Source organism: Castanea sativa, chromosome 12 (assembly GCF_040712315.1).
Source record: "Castanea sativa cultivar Marrone di Chiusa Pesio chromosome 12, ASM4071231v1".
Taxonomy (NCBI): domain Eukaryota; kingdom Viridiplantae; phylum Streptophyta; class Magnoliopsida; order Fagales; family Fagaceae; genus Castanea; species Castanea sativa.
This window is the reverse complement of record NC_134024.1, coordinates 8,863,305-8,881,785: the sequence shown is the minus strand read 5'-3', so window position 1 is coordinate 8,881,785 and position 18,481 is coordinate 8,863,305. Positions and strand designations below refer to the sequence as shown.

The 18,481-nt window shown below is 35.7% G+C and overlaps 1 protein-coding gene across 3 annotated transcripts; it reads right to left on the bottom strand.

Moving 5' to 3' along the window:
- Positions 1–826: 826 nt before the first annotated feature.
- LOC142619613 (putative protein phosphatase 2C 76) lies at positions 827–8,891 on the bottom strand. 3 transcript variants are annotated; one of them, XM_075792772.1, is made up of 9 exons: positions 8,559–8,891; positions 7,286–7,581; positions 6,563–6,690; positions 5,715–5,813; positions 5,266–5,424; positions 4,970–5,056; positions 1,979–2,070; positions 1,620–1,694; positions 827–1,288 (listed from the first exon to the last, which is right to left on the bottom strand). In XM_075792772.1, the coding sequence occupies exons 2-9, from the start codon at positions 7,537–7,539 to the stop codon at positions 1,130–1,132; spliced, it is 1,053 nt and encodes a 350-aa protein (XP_075648887.1). In that variant the 5' UTR covers positions 7,540–7,581; positions 8,559–8,891; the 3' UTR covers positions 827–1,129. The 3 variants fall into 3 exon arrangements, with proteins under 3 accessions (XP_075648887.1, XP_075648888.1, XP_075648886.1); XM_075792773.1 differs by having other exon boundaries at positions 8,571–8,857; XM_075792771.1 differs by lacking the exon at positions 827–1,288 and adding an exon at positions 1,310–1,482 and having other exon boundaries at positions 8,559–8,857.
- Positions 8,892–18,481: the final 9,590 nt, after the last annotated feature.

Here is an 18,481-nt window from a genome sequence, read left to right as displayed (position 1 = left end):
CGTAAATCTGACAAGTACTACTATTGGCACCTCTTCACTAAACAAGTACATTTTTAGTTAAAAGTTAAAACGAATTGCATGTTTTCGGCTAAACAAATTTGTGGTAGTCCATAACACCAATTTTCTTCTTAAACAACTTCACACAAATTTCTTCTGCAATAGACTCGTAACACATGTTTTTTACCCAAAAATAAAAAGATGAATTGTTAGTAAAAATGCAATTTTGCTTCCACATTATAGTCCAATACCCTACAACTTGGACCACTTCCTTTCCCCATGACAAGAGGGCATATAGTGTAACGGGCATATATATATATATATATATATATATATATATATGTGTGTGTGTGTGTGTGCGCGCGCGCGCGCCCTCCCTTTCCTCCACCCCTATTCAGTGTGAGGGCATATGGTCTAACAAATATATTTAACATTCGTCTCACATAAATATAGATCTTAGGCTTATGGGGTCTACTCCCATGTGAGAAAGGCATTACATTGGCCAAATAATCGATACCCTTTCTTCCAAGTAGAAGGCATCACATGGCATTACATTGGCCAAATACTCAATACCCTTTCTTCCGTTTAACTTGGGTAAAATTCATTTTCTCAAGTATGCCTCATTAAATGGCCAGTGTAACATACCCAGACCACATCTATCTATAGACCGTGAAATTTCTATACATTGTGTCACAGTATAAACAGCAACCTGCGTGCCCAGGCTCAAGTCTTTTTGTCACCTTGTCACCAGTAAATATTTCCAGATTAATGGGAATGTAAAGACATGACAGTTTGTTACACCTAGTCTTCCTTATCCAAGAAACTACTATACAACATAAATCTCCTTAATTTTTTATTTAAAAAATCTAATAAAAGAGAAAGCATCAGGCCTTTGTTATTAAAATTAAAATACCCAAATGACACCTCTACAGACAAAAACCAAACCAATTCAACATACAAAATGTGGAAAGTCATAAAGACCATGTTCTCAATACAAGCAGATTTGAAAATGTACCTAATGAATAAACAAATTGCCTCTGTTGATATGCACATTCAGCCAATATGCAAGTGCAGATTTGAAATAATTAATCATCTAAAATGCTAATTAATCTACACATGCAATAGAAAATTTCTAATCATGCTGGGGGCTGGCTGGATCTGCTGTGTCACGGTGAAATTTAACCACAATGCATGTTATATTGTCTGCACTGCCACGGGTAAAAGCAGTCTCTGTTAACTTCCGAGCTGCTGCCTCAGGTTCTTCTTCAGTTAGGGCAAGAGATACAGCATCCTGAACACAGATGACATGTCAACTAGTTTCGAGCTATCACCCTCTTATGAAATGAAATTGAAAAACCTCAAGAGCCCTTATCTTTTTATTTTTCCCTTTTGCCATTGTCTACTACACATTATTGGAAGACCCAGAAGACCTCTTCTTTGTTTATTTTAGGTAGAGAATTAAATGCAGGACCACTGATTGGGTATCTAATATCCACAGGTCGATCATCAGTCACATAAGCGTGTGCAAGTATGCACATGCAAACTCATGTGCCCTGTGGGTGTGGGTGTGCCACAGCGAGAGAGAGAGAGAGAGAGAGAGAGAGAGAGAGAGCTGGGCTTACATCATTGGGTACGACATCCCATAGTCCATCACTTGCCAGCACAAGTAATTCAAATTCTTCATCTATCTCTTGATCCTGGGGGAAAGAACATATATACATTAGGAATTGCTAAAATATTTTATATTAGGATATCAACTCAAAATCCAAAATTAATATAACTCTATGATTTAGGTGGATGCCAGTCATTTTGAGCATGACAAAATATTTTCCTATCCAGGAGAAATTCCTGGAAAAACTAGAAAGGCATCACTGCTAACAGTTGAGTCATTGGCAGTTCCCTAGAGAACTGCAAGAATTTAATGAGATCATTAATCCAAAAGATACCTGTAAAAAATCAATCAGAAAATTTGAAGGATCACCTGAATTTCAGGCTCTGCAACAACAAATTGCTTCAACATGCGGTTACCAAAAGCGCGAGACATAGCTAATATGCCTCCTACCCTCCAAGTTCCTAACAACACAATCAAAAGATTAAGTTCAGCTATTCAGAAGAATTATCACTCCACCATATACAAAAAGTAGACAAATTTATACACATAAAATGGCATCTTTAAACCGGACTATTCTTGAGATACATTCTATTGGCCTAGGGTTAGAAAAGAATAACACGACATGCAATTGAGTATTTGAAGAATGTCCTTTCCTTCTGGTGAAGTTTTGATATATATTGAACACCAAAAGTATCCCAAGCATGCAACAGAAAATGATAAGAAGACAATCAGAGGGTTGACAATGCAATTTGTCTTTATATATATATAGTTTGTTGGGGGGGGGGGGGGGGGGGGGGGGCATTATCCAGCCTACCTACCTAATACTTGTCTTTATTTCCCATTCTTATGGGAGTAGCTCGTCACACATAGAAACTACAAAGGGATTTCTTGTAGGGTGGCATTGGAGATGAGTTTAGGTTTCACCTGGTAAATTGGAGTAAGTTTGTGAACCACTCCTGGTTTAGGTATCAAAAATTTAGTCTTGTTCAATAAGGCTTTACAAGGGAAATGGCTTTGGAGGCATGCAACTAAGAGGGAGGCTTTATGGAGGGAGGGTGGTAAATCACAGTTATGGCAGTATTCCAGGGTTCGAGGGCCACACGGGGTGAGCCTGTAGAAGAAAATTAGGGCATAATTGGTATATTTTTGACTGGTTCACTATAGGGTGGGTGATGGCTCCCACAAAGTTTGGCATAACTCTTGGTGTGTGTTTGGGGGGGGGGGGAGGAAGAGGTTCCCTAAATATTTCAAATAGCACCTGATACTATAGATCATTTAGTTTTTTTTTTTTTTTCAGGGGAGACCCATCATTGGTATATCAGTTTTCTTAGAATGGTACAGGACTGGGAGCTAGAGTCCTTTGTATCATTTATGGATCTCATTTATTCCAATCCTGTAAAACAGAGAGTGCATACACTTTGCTGGAATCAATCTCCAAGGAATGCTTTCAAAGTCAAATCCTATTATAAACTTCTTTTGATAAATAATATTATTTATTCAAGATGATGAACGCATAGTATCTTACAAAATAAAAAGAAATCATATAGGAAAAGTTTATGGAAGCCTAAAGTCCCAACTAAGGTAGCTTTTATTCTTTGGATAGCAACTTTGGAGAAAATCCAAACTATTGATAATCTCAAAAAGTGACGGGTAGTTGTTAGAGATTGGTGTTGCATGTGTAAGTTGGCTGGGGAAACTACAGACTGCCTACTTCTTCATGGCCTTGTTGCTCAAGAGCAATGGAGTATGGTATTTACTTTGTTTGGATCCTTTGGGCTATGTCAAGGGGTGTGTTGAAGCTTTTCGCAAGTTGGCAAGGCAGGTTTGGTAGATGCAACAATAGTGTGATTTGGAAAGTGATCCCTCACAATCTCATGTGGTGCATTTGGTGTAAGAGAAATGATAAAACTTTTGAAGGATATGAAAAATCAGTTCTAGATCTCAAACTTTTATTCCTCAAATTTCAATTTGAGAGGATGACTGCTTCCAGTCTATTCTCCTTTACCAATACGTTTGAGCAGCAGTACCTTTTGTGCTTAATGTTGGTGTAGCTTTTGTACACATCTTGTGTACAGGGGTTGCGCCCCTTTGCATTTAATCAATGAAATATTTACTTATAAAAAAAAGGTTATGTGAGGTTTCAATCCTTCTATTGCCTATATAAAAGCCAAAATTGTACTAAAAAAAGGAAAAAAAGTTAATGCTACGTCATTTATTTATTTATATATTTGTTCATTTGTTTGTTTATTGTTAGGTATACACAATGGTCACACTTGCCTACCCCTAATTGGGGCTAATGCTTTGTTGTTCTAACCACACAAAGGTCTCACTTGAATTTGGAAACAATGACAGCAGACTTCATCCTAAGTCCAGGGAGGAGGAGATGCCATTTGGTCCAAAAGTCATTAGCAAATGCTACTTCATTTTTATTACAAATAGGGATAGCTTAATATGCTAGTTCATTTATTAATGCACATTAAATGCAAATATGAAACAATTTTTTTAAAAAATATTAATATTAATGATTTAAGTTTTTTTTTTTAAAAAATTTGATAAATGGGAGAAGGGGGATCTGAACCCTAGCTGCTTCCATTGAAAACACTAGGAGGTTCCAGTTGAACTATAAGGCTCTTGGTTATGATATAAGTTATATGCAAGTTAACCTATATAAACAGGTTAGTTGAGAAAACTACCTGCTTCAACTTATTTCATACCTATTAAGAGTTTGTAGCATATATGATGGATCAGGTTTGATATGGATGGGATTATCAGCCTGGTTCTGATTTAAGACTTGTATGGGAAGAGGAAAATAAAATCAGATAAAGCCATGGTTGAGTATCACCATATCAAACCTTCCATCTCTAGCTGCATTAGCTTACATCAGCTAAGGCACCCATCAGCCAAAGGATACGACAATTGACTAATTAAGCAATAACAACGCAGAATAAATAGGGGAGAAAGGCTTGTCATTTGCACTCCAAACATTAATGCGCCAATTCATTAGTCAATCCAGTTATCCTAGAAATCTGCAAAAGCTTCTATTTACAGATTACCAAACTTCTCTCTGACCATTCAGTAAAAGTACCAGCATCTCCAATTTGTTTGACAAGCCTGACTCTTTGCAGAAGTAACTAACTTAGAGGTAACAATGGCAGCAACAAAAACAATAAAAAAGCCCTATTCCTAAAATTTGGGGGTAAACCCAAGGAACTCAAAGGTAAGATCCATTAAAATATTAACCCATGTTTTCTAGATCATTTGCAGCACATACTGTGCTGTGAAAATTATCATCACAGCTAATACACATAGAATATCAGTTTCTTTGTTTCAATAAGATAGATTATATGCAAATAACCTTACCTGCCCACATTATCATGCCCCCAGCACTTTCAATTCTCTTCCGCTCATCAATTCTATTTGGTTTATGGTCTTCAGAGAAAGGGATTGCTGTTGAAAAGGAAAAAAGCAGCTTCCTTTAGAAGTCCCCCTCACGGCTCCACAGTTATTAATATTCATTTAGATGTACAGTTCATGGAGTAATTGCTAGAAATCATCAGTGTTACGGCTCAACCATCAAACTAGAAACTGGCTGCCATTAAAATTTCAATCAATATTTTACATGTATGAAGTGATGCAGATAGAGTTGTAAGTATTACCTTTGCCAGCCTTAGATACTATTGTCCTTGAATCTCCAACATTGGCAACATATAGATGGTTACCAACCAAAACCGCTGTTGATGCGGTAGAACCATCATCCCTGTATGTATCTCTTTCAGAATCCAAAAAAGCAGCATCAGTCTGTTGATATGTTTCACCTGCAAGCTTAACCGAGTTACCAGTTAGAATAAAACAAACCCACATCAAAAAGGTGAAAAAGCATTCCATGCAGGACCCCACACCCTGTGAACCAGTGGCATTGACAAAGAGAAGAAGCCATTTGCTTCAGCCAGTCTGAATCAGAAATTGAACTTAACATCTCCAGCCACATGGGATCCTGCAACAGAACACCAACAACAAGGGATATGCAGCAATTGCATAACCCTGTTCTTTCACATGGAATGGTACATAAAAATAAGGGATCACTGATCAGAGAACTTGAACTCACTAATAGCCAATTTGGTGTCAATTATAAATTTTGGATGCTTCATGAGATTCTCAAAAAGATGCTCCTTTAAATACTCAGCTGCACGAGAACCCCCATGACCTGTAAGACATGTCATATTTGTTATAGAAACTATATCCTACTCATATACAAAGTGGCTTCAGTCTCCAGCTGGTAGTTATTATCCATTAATTGAAATGTTGGGATAGTGGATTATGTGAACAGACCCAGAGTCAATACCTTATAAAGCAGAAACTCTGAGGTCCATGACCAAACATCACTGTGGCTTGACAAGTTATAACACACTTACACACATTTTAAACAACCTTACACACATTGCAACACACATTGCAACACACTTTTTCACCCACACATATATCAAAAACACCCAAACAACATAACTTAAACTACTCTCCCAAACACCCCCAAAATATCTAGGTTTTACGGTTCTTGGATGCTTCTAGTTTTTTAAATACATGGCTACTCAGACAGAAACAATAACTGACAGACTTGGCCAAAGTTTTATAAAAGGCAGTTTCTAGGCGAGAACCAATGAATAACCAAATCATGATCCAAAACTCTAGGTTCACTCCACATGTCCAGACATCCTGAGCTCAGATTATGATTCAATATGCATCAGTCAAGACAAGAACCGCAGACACATAATGTCAATAATTTGCCTTGTTGGTAACATGCATATGGGAAAACATTCAGACAATAACTCCAATGTAGCGGTTTGTACTCATGCTTTAACATGGAACCACACAGGACACCTTATGTATGTGCTAGACAATGATTTCCTACAAATTGTTGTATTTCTCTAAGGCAAAAATGAAAAGAGAAAATCTAACCATCAAATATTCCAAATAGGCAGACTGTTTGCCCATCAATCTTGGATGTCTTAATGTCATAGAAATCCTCCATGGTTGCCCTCTTTCCTCTAAAACTTGAATATCCGCAGCTCAGTTTTGCATCTTCACTGTCAATTAGACAAGAGACTCAAGATTAGTGCATTCTGATCTCACAACATAATAGGTACACTGATAGCACAGAATGCAACCGCTCAAACATATTTAGATTGATCAGTAATAGAATAATTGTCCCTGAACATGAGATATTTGTGTCCATTCACTTCAGGGTCAGTCAGTCTGGGAGAAAAGCGAAGGTGATTTCATCAAAACGAAACATAGAGATCTGGAAAGATAACAAAATAATTCTCATTCCTTTTTAGGATAGAGAAAGAAGGAATAGAATCATTTAAATTCTTATGATTGAGATTAATTTTGCTCCACAAAATTCTAATAATACTCACCTGGCTCTGTAATAAAAATTTGGCCATTCAAACATGCCATAAAATAAAATAAACAGGTCAACAAGAAAGGCACATGCACTAGTACATACAATTAGATCACTGCACATATTTGGTCTTAACTAGCAAAATATATGCAATCTATGATGCCAAAAAAATGCTCGAATGGTTCTACTTAACCTCAATGAGTACAAAGAATGTTTGTTGCTATAATTCAAAACAAGTACATACAAACCACATATGATAAAGAAGGACCAGTATTAACCTTTTCCACCCTCCAGTAGCAAATCCACCATCTTCATCCTTCTCATGCAACACATCAACAATGGGTCGCCGTTCTTCCGTTGCACTCGTATCAACCATCATTCTTAAATTAGTTCTAAACTGGCGATTCCACAAATAATTTAATTCAAGACCCACATACAAACTCCTCCTCCTACTACACAATTGCACTATGCTTTTGGAAAATACTCCTATACACCCAGCTTGAGCAATCACATTTCTATGCAACAGTTGCATAATCAACCTATCTGGCCTCCAGCACCAGATTTCTCTTGTACACTGCAAATAACATTATGAACATTACTAAATCATATACCAAATCACCCAAAACAATAATTGACTACAATGTAAGTACATGCTTTGGTTCACATACAATTCGTTGGGGTAATTGTAAAAGTAATGTACATGCAAATATTTTATCAAAAAAAATTGAATCTTTCACTTCTAACGCACTTGAACATAATTTTCTACAATCAAAATATCGCCTTCAAGCCCAATAACAGCAATATAATCATTGAATGAACTACAAAATGAGATCAAAAATGCAAAATCTCCACAAATGTAACACAAAATTCAGTTCAAACACAATCCATGCACTTAAAATTTTCCATTAGAGCACAATAACGGCAATAGATATAACCCTTTGAAAAAAAAGGCTCTTCATTCAATCAATTACGAAATGTTATTAATATTATCTCCCAAAACAATAATCGACTACACTGTAAGTACGTGCTTTGGTTCACATACAATTCATTGTGAAATTGAAAAACTAATGTACACGCGAAAATATATTATCAAAAAAGTTGAATCTTTCACATCTAATGCACTTGAACATAGAACACTACAATCAAAATATCTCCTTTGAGCACAATAACACCAATATAAACATCGAATGAACTACGAAATAAGATCAAAAAGGCGAAAACCTCCACAAATGTAACACAAAATTCAATTCAAACACGATCCATGCACTTTAAATTTTCCATTAGAGCACAATAACAGCAATATATATATTTCATTAAAACTTGTTCATTTTGAACATTCACTAAATTGAGCTTCATAAAACCGACCTAGCATTATTGAGCTGAGATTACACAAAAGCAAAACAGCATAAAACATTAACACTCCGCATTTTCAGTCTTGTCTACCTACAATTTCCAACAGTTTCTCAGCAACCAAACATATAACGACGAAAACAATTGAAAGCAAAAATAATAATAATAAGTTAGAACTGGATTGAATTTCAATAAAGATACCCGAATTATTACGGGTTTATGGACGGACAAGACTGGTGGTACGGCTCCGATAAGAGATGGATCGGATCGGATCGGATCGAAGAAACCGGATCGGTGTTAAGCGGTTCGGGGTCCGGAGCATGTGGAAGAGATCCGAATCTGAGAGGCGATAAGAGGAAGGGATGAGAATCAGGATGAAGAGCACTTTCTCTCTCTTCAAGAGAGAGAGAGAGAGAGTCGAGATGGTGAAGATTGATTGATTGATAGAGAGAAAGATATTATGAATGAATGAGATTTCCAAGTGAGAGAGAGTAAGTGACACAGACAGCAAAAAAAGAAAGAAAGAAAAAGAATGAATGAATGGGTTTTTTGGCTTTTTTTAAAAAAAAAGAAAAGGTTGGCACCGCAGAGAAGTGGCAACGTGGCATTCACTGCTCGTGAGGCACGCGTCCACCTATGCCCGACTAGGACCACCTTGTGCGGCGTGGTTCAGGGTGGGGATTTCTACAATTTTACTCATGATTTGTATTTAAAAAAAATGTGTGCAGATGAAAAAGTATGTGAAAATACGTGTAATGTTTAAATACTAAAAATCGTTGTTCAAAATACATTAGCAAACATGGTGCGCAATGCTTATTGCATAAAATCATGCATACACTTTTTGTATTAAAATCGTGATTTTTTTTAATTGAATTATTAACTGTAACGTTCTTTATGAATTATTAATCAAAGATATCAAATACCCTCGATATTTGTAATCTCTATATCATCAAGTCTTATAATCTTTGTTTATACTTTAGATTTCATCTATCTTGTTTAAGTTATATATAACCAAAAACTTTTAGATTACAGAGTATCTCTCTAAATTTATTTTTAACATGAGGTTAATATCACGTCTAGTTTAACTAAAACTATATCATCCACAAAAAGTGTACAACAACGAACTTTTTTGAATCACTATAATGAGCCCATCCATAGCTAGTATAAATAGATCACTTAATTAATGTTGATTAATTTCACGTCTAGGTATGTATTGTATCAGCCCACGGGAGTGAGTTTGTTTCGATTAACAAGCTACATACCTTTAGTGCCTTGGGGGATCGAGAATTTCATTTGTTTGCTTTCTCTAAATCAATAAAAACCATATGAAAATCTTTAAAGATTTATTTATATTTTTTTCATTAGACTTCTAAATAAGTGTCCATTTGGGAACAACTTATTATGTGTTTGGCAAAAATTAAAAAAACCAACTTATTTTACTATTCAACTTATTTTTCCTATTATTCATAAGTCTTACTGCACTTTTTGATATTATTCATAGGTCTTACTGTACTATTTTAGCTAACTTTTACTTTTATCTACAGTACTTTCAGCAAAAAAAATTTAGTTTTAGGAAAATAAACAAATCTCAAACAGACCATTATTTAGCTGAAACTAAAAACTTTTTGCTGAAAGTACTATAAATAAAGATAAAAGTTAACCGAAATAATATAGTAAGACCTATAAATAGTGTCAAAAAAGTGTAATGGGACCCATAAATAGTAGCAAAAATAAGCTGAATAGTAAAATAAGCTGGCAAAAATAATCAATATCAAACGCACACTTAGTAAGTAAAAGCTCTCGTGCAAATGCAAGCTTTACTGCACATTTAAATTTGTTTAGCAATTTTTTCAGGGTGTTTTATTATACTTTACTTATCATATAAAAAGCACTTTTTATGGCACAATGATCTATAAAGGAAACTATTTTCTTAGTGTGCGTTTGGTATTGATGAAATTTGCTAGCTTGTTTTTGCTACTATTCATAGCTTCATTACACTTTTTGGTACTATTCATAAGTCTCATGGTACTATTCATAAGTCTCATTGTACTATTTTAGCTAACTTTTACCTTTATCTACAGTATTTTCGGTAAAAAGTTTTCAGTTTCAGCAAAATAAACGAATCACAAACAAACCCTAAGAGAGAGAAATTTTTTTTTTTTTTTAAGAAAAGAGAAAAAAAAATTATAGTTTAAAACAATCAAACATCACATGCTAAAAAAAAATATAAATCATTTTGCTTTCATACTAGATTAGAGAATCTACATAAATTAATCTCTATATGTAACTGTACATGAAAACAATTTTCTATAAATATGAAAGAGGCACTAGTTTCATATATAATTGTTTTAGCTTAAAAGGTCAATTTATTTTTTCATGTTTAAAGTTTTACTAATTTTAGATACAACGAATAAAGTTTTTTTCTTTTTGAACATAAGACCAACCAATCGTGGCATGACAGCTTGTGGACAGCATTTTCTGATTCTAATGGCCCAACAGATAATAGCAATTTTTTAAAATTTAACAAATATTGTTGTCCCCTTAAAGATAAACTCATATAATAACACCGTGAGTCTGTGAGTGGATGATTACATATATATGTGCAAAGCTTGTTCCTTTTTGGTACATTGCGACCTGTCTGCATCATGCAGAATTCATAGTGGAAATAAGAGTAAGATTTGTGGGGTTTGCGCATAGGGAGTGCGGACTCCGTAGTATCTAACTCAGTCAGGGCCGGCCTTAGGCTCTGATTAAGCCATTGCCTAGGCCTTTGGGAGCAAATTTATTTGTTTATTATATACAAATATTTTTGAAAAATATTAAAATATTTTAGTTTATATTTTTTTTTTCTCTATTAAGAAGACCCAAATAATTAAATAATGCTAAAGATAGAGATAAAACAAATTTAAATAAATAGGTCTTACAAATAGACGTGTTACTAATCATAAGTAATTCAAATAAAAAAATGTTTAAAATACTATAATTTTTACTACATAACTTTTATTTATTTATTTAATTATTTTTATACAAGATAAAAATTATACTCTAACTTAATCTAAGTGTACATGTATGTGAAACTCTCTTCTAGAGACTTAAATCTTAGCTATTGCCCCCAATGCTCCATAAAAACTTATACTTGTGAAGTGATCACTATGTCAAGGGTGCGTGGTGGTTTCCATAACTTTTATCATTTGATTTCAACAAATTACTGAATGCATTTTTTAATGAATATTTGTGATTGATAAGATATCTTTGTAATTCTCATATTGTAAATTTTATAATATTTCTAATATTTTTGTAAGCCTCATGTCATTGATCACATTCATTACAATACCAGTTTGTAATAAAATTTGTTATAACTTTAGCATTTTCTCAAAAAAAATCATATTAGAAAGTAAAAAAAATGGATTTTAAAAAAATTATTATATGAAATGTTAGTTAAATATTATTTAAGTGATAACATAACTGCCCCATTTGAAGATTTCGCTTTAAGGTTTCGAAATGCTTGGGCCAGCCCTAAACTCAGTTCTCAGGTGAGAATATCCTAGGTTAGCTCGTACGTGAACTACATAAAATGGCATAGTAATTTTAAGACCAAGACTTTTTTTTTGTCATAATTTTCCTATCACTCTTATTTGTTAGATTAATACACCTGGATGGATTAGATATATGAGTCTTTCCTCTCAAATGGGGTGACCCTATACTTGTGGGGTCCACCTCCATTGGAGAGGAAGGACTCATGCACTCGATACATGGTATACTTTCTCGTGAATGACTGTTTATCCCTTTCACATAATTCACAACTTTTTTTCTACCACTCACAATTTATTACATCATAGTCTCAGAATTTCTCAAGATGGCAAGTAAACTTCATCCCTTTAGTTATAGTTGTAAGTTCAATTATGTTATGCTAATCTTCACTTGCACATATAAAATGAGATCATCTGTGGCATAAATGTGTATATATTTGTTTTTATTTAGTATATATCTAATTATGTAAAAATGGAAGTTCAAAAACTAAGATTGATTGTAAAAATATTATATATAGGTTTTAGAAAAATTTCCAAAATATATGAACGAACAAATAACAACCCAAAAGAAAAATAAACACAAACATGGGATGAGAACACTAAGGATTAACGTTATTTGGCCTTTGGCCTATGTCTGTGGGGGCCGAAAACAAGAAAATTCTACTAATAAATTTGGAGAATAAAAAGATAGTGTAGAGACACTCATAAAACTTAAATCTCAATAACACCCAAATAGCTCTCTCTCACAAATATAAAGATTTGAGGTATCTCTCTTTTATAGTATTATTCTAATAAACACTTGGCCAATTGATCCATGCGCTCTTATATCACTTGTTGGGGAGATAATGCTTTTAGAATACTTCAATTAAGGGGTTCATATGTTATATTAACCATTACTTTACTCAAAAGTTTAAGTTAACGGGTTGGGATCCAATTATTTTATATTAACCATTTATTATTTTTATTAGTATCCAATATGGGACTAATGGATTTTACTAACTGCACTACTTACGTGAATATTCCAACAATTTATAAACATAATTCAATAAATTTTTTTTACATAACCTATTTACAATTTATTGTTTGTATATTTTTTATTACCATTACTCAAAACATTTGGTTTCTATTTAATGTTGAAGTCACTCATCGAGTATGGAAAAATATCCATCCCACCCCCAATCCTCCCTCAAACCTGTCATTAGACCTTGCCAAATTGGACCCAAAATTGTTAACCCAAACAGAATACCAAATAAATTCCCGCCCAGGCTTGAGACTCTTTTTTAACTCAAAGTAAAAATGGGTCGGCCCAACCCAACATGTTTAAATCGAAGTCAAGTTAGGTCAACTCGTTGGTCAAACTTATAGACCCATTTTTTAAATATTAATAATAAAAAAAAATCAGACCAAATGGGCCAAATGTGGGGAACTTGGAAGAACTTCTAGAGGGCCGACCACAGATTTTTTAGGTGCCAGCCCACTGGGTTTGTAGATGTAAGAAAATTGAATATTGTATCTAATTGAGAGATTCACTGTCTATTGATGAGTAATCCTGAAATTTATATTATCAGAACTTTTATCAGCCAATGTGAATGGCATTATAAGGTATAACTTGAACTTGTGCTTTCTTTTATGACTTTGATTTAATAGGAGAGGAGCCAAGCTTGAATGTTCTAAATGTTGATTTGGGCTTGGGTTAAGACTTAAGACTTCACTATTGTCTTCAGCAGGGGAAAAGAAGATATGACAGATTGTCTGAGTTGATATTGGTCTGTATTATGACTTTCCCAAATTAAAATTTCATGCTTGATTCCAGTTGGATGTATTATAGGCTATTATTGTTTGTTTTTTTTTTTTTTTTTTTGATACAAGGCTATTATTGTTTTAAGTCTATGCCAACACAGTCCAAGTTGTGACCCTTTTTAAGGGCATGGGGGATCTTTGAACTTTCTTCATCAAGGTCAAAGTCTTATGCAATGTTGAAGAACCTTGAAATACAGATTGAAGGACCAGCCATGAAACTAAATTTTTGCACCAAATACTAACATTCTGGTGCGGTCAAATGGTGGCTATGTTTACACATTTTTTATTTTTATCTTTTATAATTTGATAGTTATAATGAGCAATTTGAATCACGAACATCTCAATTAAAAGTATCAAGAAGTATTGCTTGAGCTACAATACTTGAACATATTTACAAGATTCTTATACCTTTAAAATGTAGAACTTGTTCCAGCACAACTAGGCGCTATCAAGTCAATTACGCTATTTTAACTATGGATGGGTTTGGATTCGGCGTCTACGTTTTGCGTTTGCCCATTTCGCGTTTTCAGCTTTTTTTTTTTTTTTTTCCCCAGCCGCAGTTGTTGACCAAGTCTTTCGTGAACAGTGCATCTGTGCACTGTTCACGAACCCACAAATTTCACATTTCAGCAACTTTTTTATTAAAAATAGGCACTGCGGTACTATTCACATATTTTAAAATTATTTTGCTACAGTGTTTTCAGTTTTTAATTTTCAGTTTTCAGCAATAAGTTTTATCCAAATAGACCCTATGGCTGCCATAACTTGACAAGTTACTTTGGGTTTGTGTCGCCACTCAGTCCAAACAAGTTGGCCATAGATCTAGCTTCGATAAGTTTTTTTTTAATATATTACTAATCACATATGTGTCTAAAATGTTTGTAAATGTAGGAAACACATTTTACTTTAAAACTTTAAATTAGACTTTAAAGAAAGTAACGAAGAAAGGGTCAATACTTTAGGGTATTTGTTAATAAACTGTTTAAGAAAGTTCTGATATTTCTTTCATGGTATATATAAAAAACTGTTAAAAAAATTGTTTTTTTCTTTTCTTCTAATTTTTTTTTCTTAAACCAAATTAATCAATATTTTTAGGACAGTCATTAACTTTTCTCATGAAGAGATGGTTCTCAATAAATACATACTGATTTAAGGAGATTTAGAAGAAACTAGTGATGAAAATAATAAAAACTAAAAGAAATATTTTCTATTTAAAAATTAAATTGATTTAAGTTTTAGAAGAAATTGGGACAAATAATTAAATATACAATTGAAGGGGTATGGGGATTAAGTAAGTTTACAGAAAAGCTGCAAGCTAAATTTTTGTACTAACGTTTGCGTTCCGGCATTGTATGGTGGCTACAAGGCCTTCATTTGGCATGCACCTTAAAATAACAAACTTGCTTCATAGATTCATCACGTTATCTATTGGTTAATTATGATTTGTGGAAGATTATTCGTCAACTAATTTTTCATGGAAGAATCTTATGCCTTTGAAATGGATTCATTTTATAGTTTAGAGTAAATATTACAAATTTAGAAATGCATTAGTCATTCAATCATGATTTTTGTTGTATACTTGTATCTATTCTCTCAACAATGTCTCTACGGGAAAGTACCTTTGCCCTAACAACAAATAAATATGAAAAGATCTAAAAAGTTTCCACATTTTATCAAAAACTATAGCTCCTCCTGAAGAAGAAGAAGAAACAAAAGGATTTTATCTTATACAGTTATACTATTCATGCTTTTAAAATTATCGAATATGTAAAGATTGATTGATGACACCTCAAGGTAAACAAAAATTGAGCACTAAATTTTCTTCTCAAAATTGAGGGAGCTCATCTACTACCAGAAAATGAACTTCTATGTTTGAAATGAATTCATTTAATGGTTAAGATTAATTAAATATTATAAAGGTTCTGTTAATGGGTGCCGTCCTGTTAATAGGTATCTTTAAGAAATTTGTTAATAGATATTTTCAGAAAGTTTTAATACTACTTGCATGGAAAATATTAAAAAATTAAAAAAAAAAAATTCAGTTGCCATTTTTTTTTTCATAAAAAATTTCTAAAAAAATTCTTAAACTAATATCTTTAAAACATCCATTAACTTTTCTCATATATAAATCTAAAGATGTATTAGTCATCCAGTTTGTGATTTTTGTTGTCTCAATTCACTTAACAATTGTGGGGGGTAAAAAGATCCTGGTGGGAATGTGGGCCTTTTGGGCCGTGCTAAGGAAGGCCAACCTTCTCCTGGGTTTAGAATTTGTTAGTACTATTGGTCGGCCCATACGCCGAGGATCCGAGGAACCAGCCGAGGATCCGAGGAACCAGCCGAGGGTGAATTTACCCTCGGATGGACACCGGAGAATTCAGAATTTCATGGTAAAGATTAGGGAATGACACGGTTAAGGCCAGTGGTTAAAAGGGGTGAACCCTTGAATGCCCTAGAAGCACTGATGTTGGAGAAATGTCAAAGATAAAGGCTGCTACCTCCACATTAAAGACCCTGCACCTACCACCCTGGCCGCATTAATGGGGAAGTGACACCTGAACAGTGGAAGAGAAATTTCTGGTTACTATTCAAAGGCACTGAGAAAAGAAATATCTAGGCTAAGGGGAGGTGGGGCAACACGTGTACAAAGTATTCAAAGGAGTAGTATTTAAAGAGCAATCTAAGACAGAAAAAGGGGGACGGACTTTTTGTAACCTAAAAAAGAAAAGAAACAAAGAGAGAGATAATATAAGAACAACTTTCGGCTTACGTCCGAGGAAGCTGATTTACTATATTCCTTGTTGTTTCCAAGTATTTGCAATCTTTAGTTTGTCATTTAATCCTCACACACTTCTAACCTGGGTTTCAAGCCCACACTCTACAAATTCATATTGTTTAAGGCTCATTGGGCCTGAGCCCATAACTGTTCTTGGGGCTAGGTGCAATTGTGCACTTACAATTGGCGCCGTCTGTGGGAAATCTAGTCTAGAAGAGGTAGGAATATTATGGCAGGCTTAGGCTCTCACCATGCAGAGTCACAGAGATCACAACCGGAAGACCATTTCGAACGTCTTGAACGTCGAAGGGATCGTGAAGGGAATGTCCATACAGAATACCCTGGCGCTAGCCATACTCATGGCGAGGGTAGCACCACCCACGACGAGGGATCTAAATCCATGCAGAAGGAAATCAATCGTTTGAAGAGGAAGTTGCGCCGTGCTAAACGTAAGTTTTCACCGTCCTCGTCTAATTCTTCCTTGGAGAATGATAGGGGAAGTGGCTACGGTTCAAGGTCGCGCTCCCCCACCAGTGCAACATCCTCCGGTGAGGACGACAACCAGCCAACCCGCAGACGTAAAAAGCTTCGTTCTAGGGGCTTAAGCAACGATGCCATGAGTAGGGCGTTGCACCAACTCTCTAAATCTCCGTTTTCACGGAGGATTGAGAGAGGGAGGCTTCCCAGAAGGTTCACCCAGCCCACCTTTACCATCTATAATGGCCGGACTGATCCGGTGGAGCACGTGAGTCACTTCAACCAGAGGATGGCAGTGCACTCTCACAATGAGACTCTGATGTGTAAGGTTTTCCCCTCCAGCTTGGGACCTGTGGCTATGAGATGGTTTAACGGTCTCAAATCGGGGTCTGTAGGCTCGTTGGGGAGCTAACTAGGGCATTCGCTTCGCGGTTCATTACGTGTAGTAGAGTCCCTCGGCCATTGAACTCCCTGCTATCCATGGCCATGAAGGAAGGGGAGACACTGAAAGCATACTCCGACCGATACTGGGAGATGTTTAACGAGATAGATGGTGACTTTGATGAGGTGACGCTTAATACCTTAAGGTGGGTCTTCCTACTGACCACGACCTACGAAAGTCTTTGACGAAAAAGCCTGTCCGCAGCGTACGCCGCCTTATGGATCGTATTGATGAGTACAAGAGGGTAGAGGAAGACCAGCAGCAGGGGAAGGGAAAGGAGAAGGTTATCCCACAGGAGAGAAGGGATTTCAGGTCGGATAGATACCATAACAACAAGCCGAGGAGGGATTACTTCGGCCAATCCGGCTCGGCAGCACCTCAGGCAGTAAATACTGTGTTCCGAGAACCAGTGCATCAGTTACTAGAGAAAGTTCGTAAAGAGCCCTTCTTCAGATGGCCAGGAAAGATGGCAGGGGACCCTGCGAAAAGAAACCAAAACCTCTTTTGTCAGTACCATCAGGATGTGGGCCACACTACTGAGAATTGTCGGACCCTCTGGAACCACTTGGAACAGCTTGTCAGTGAGGGAAAACTGAAGCAGCACCTGTGCTACCCTAATGGGCAGGGCAGTCAACCTGTTTCGAACAACCAAAGGAACAATTCATCTCGGCCTGCATTAGGAACAATTAATGTTATCTTCGCTGCACCTGGTAGGACCGGCTCAGGTCCCACTAGAGTGATGGTGGTTTCCCATCCTCAGGCCGAGGATGTGGGTAGCAGGCCGAAGAGGTTGAAGGGCACCTTGCCCGTCCTAGGTTTCTCCGAGGAGGATAAGGTAGGGACTATTCAGCCCCATGATGATGCTCTTGTGGTCACCCTCAGAATAGGGAACTATGACGTGAGAAGGGTGATGATAGACCAGGGCAGCGGTGCAGATATCATGTACCCTGATCTATTCAAGGGGTTAAGATTGAGGTTGGAAGATCTTACTCCTTATGATTCGCCGCTCATAAGTTTTGAAGGGAGAGCCGTTGTGCCGAAGGGACAAATTCGTTTGCCCGTTCAATCCGGCTCAGAAACGGTTGAGGTGGACTTTATT

Bases quoted from the DNA above. Each gene is read 5' to 3' on its own strand.
- LOC142619613 (XM_075792772.1), bottom strand. From the start codon at position 7,539: ATGCAACTGTTGCATAGAAATGTGATTGCTCAAGCTGGGTGTATAGGA. The intron at 2,071-4,969 runs GTAAGGTTATTT...TTGTGTTGTTAG, and splicing joins GGGCATGATAATGTGGGCAG to GAACTTGGAGGGTAGGAGGC. The intron at 1,289-1,619 runs GTAAGCCCAGCT...ATCTGTGTTCAG, and splicing joins GGGATGTCGTACCCAATGAT to GATGCTGTATCTCTTGCCCT.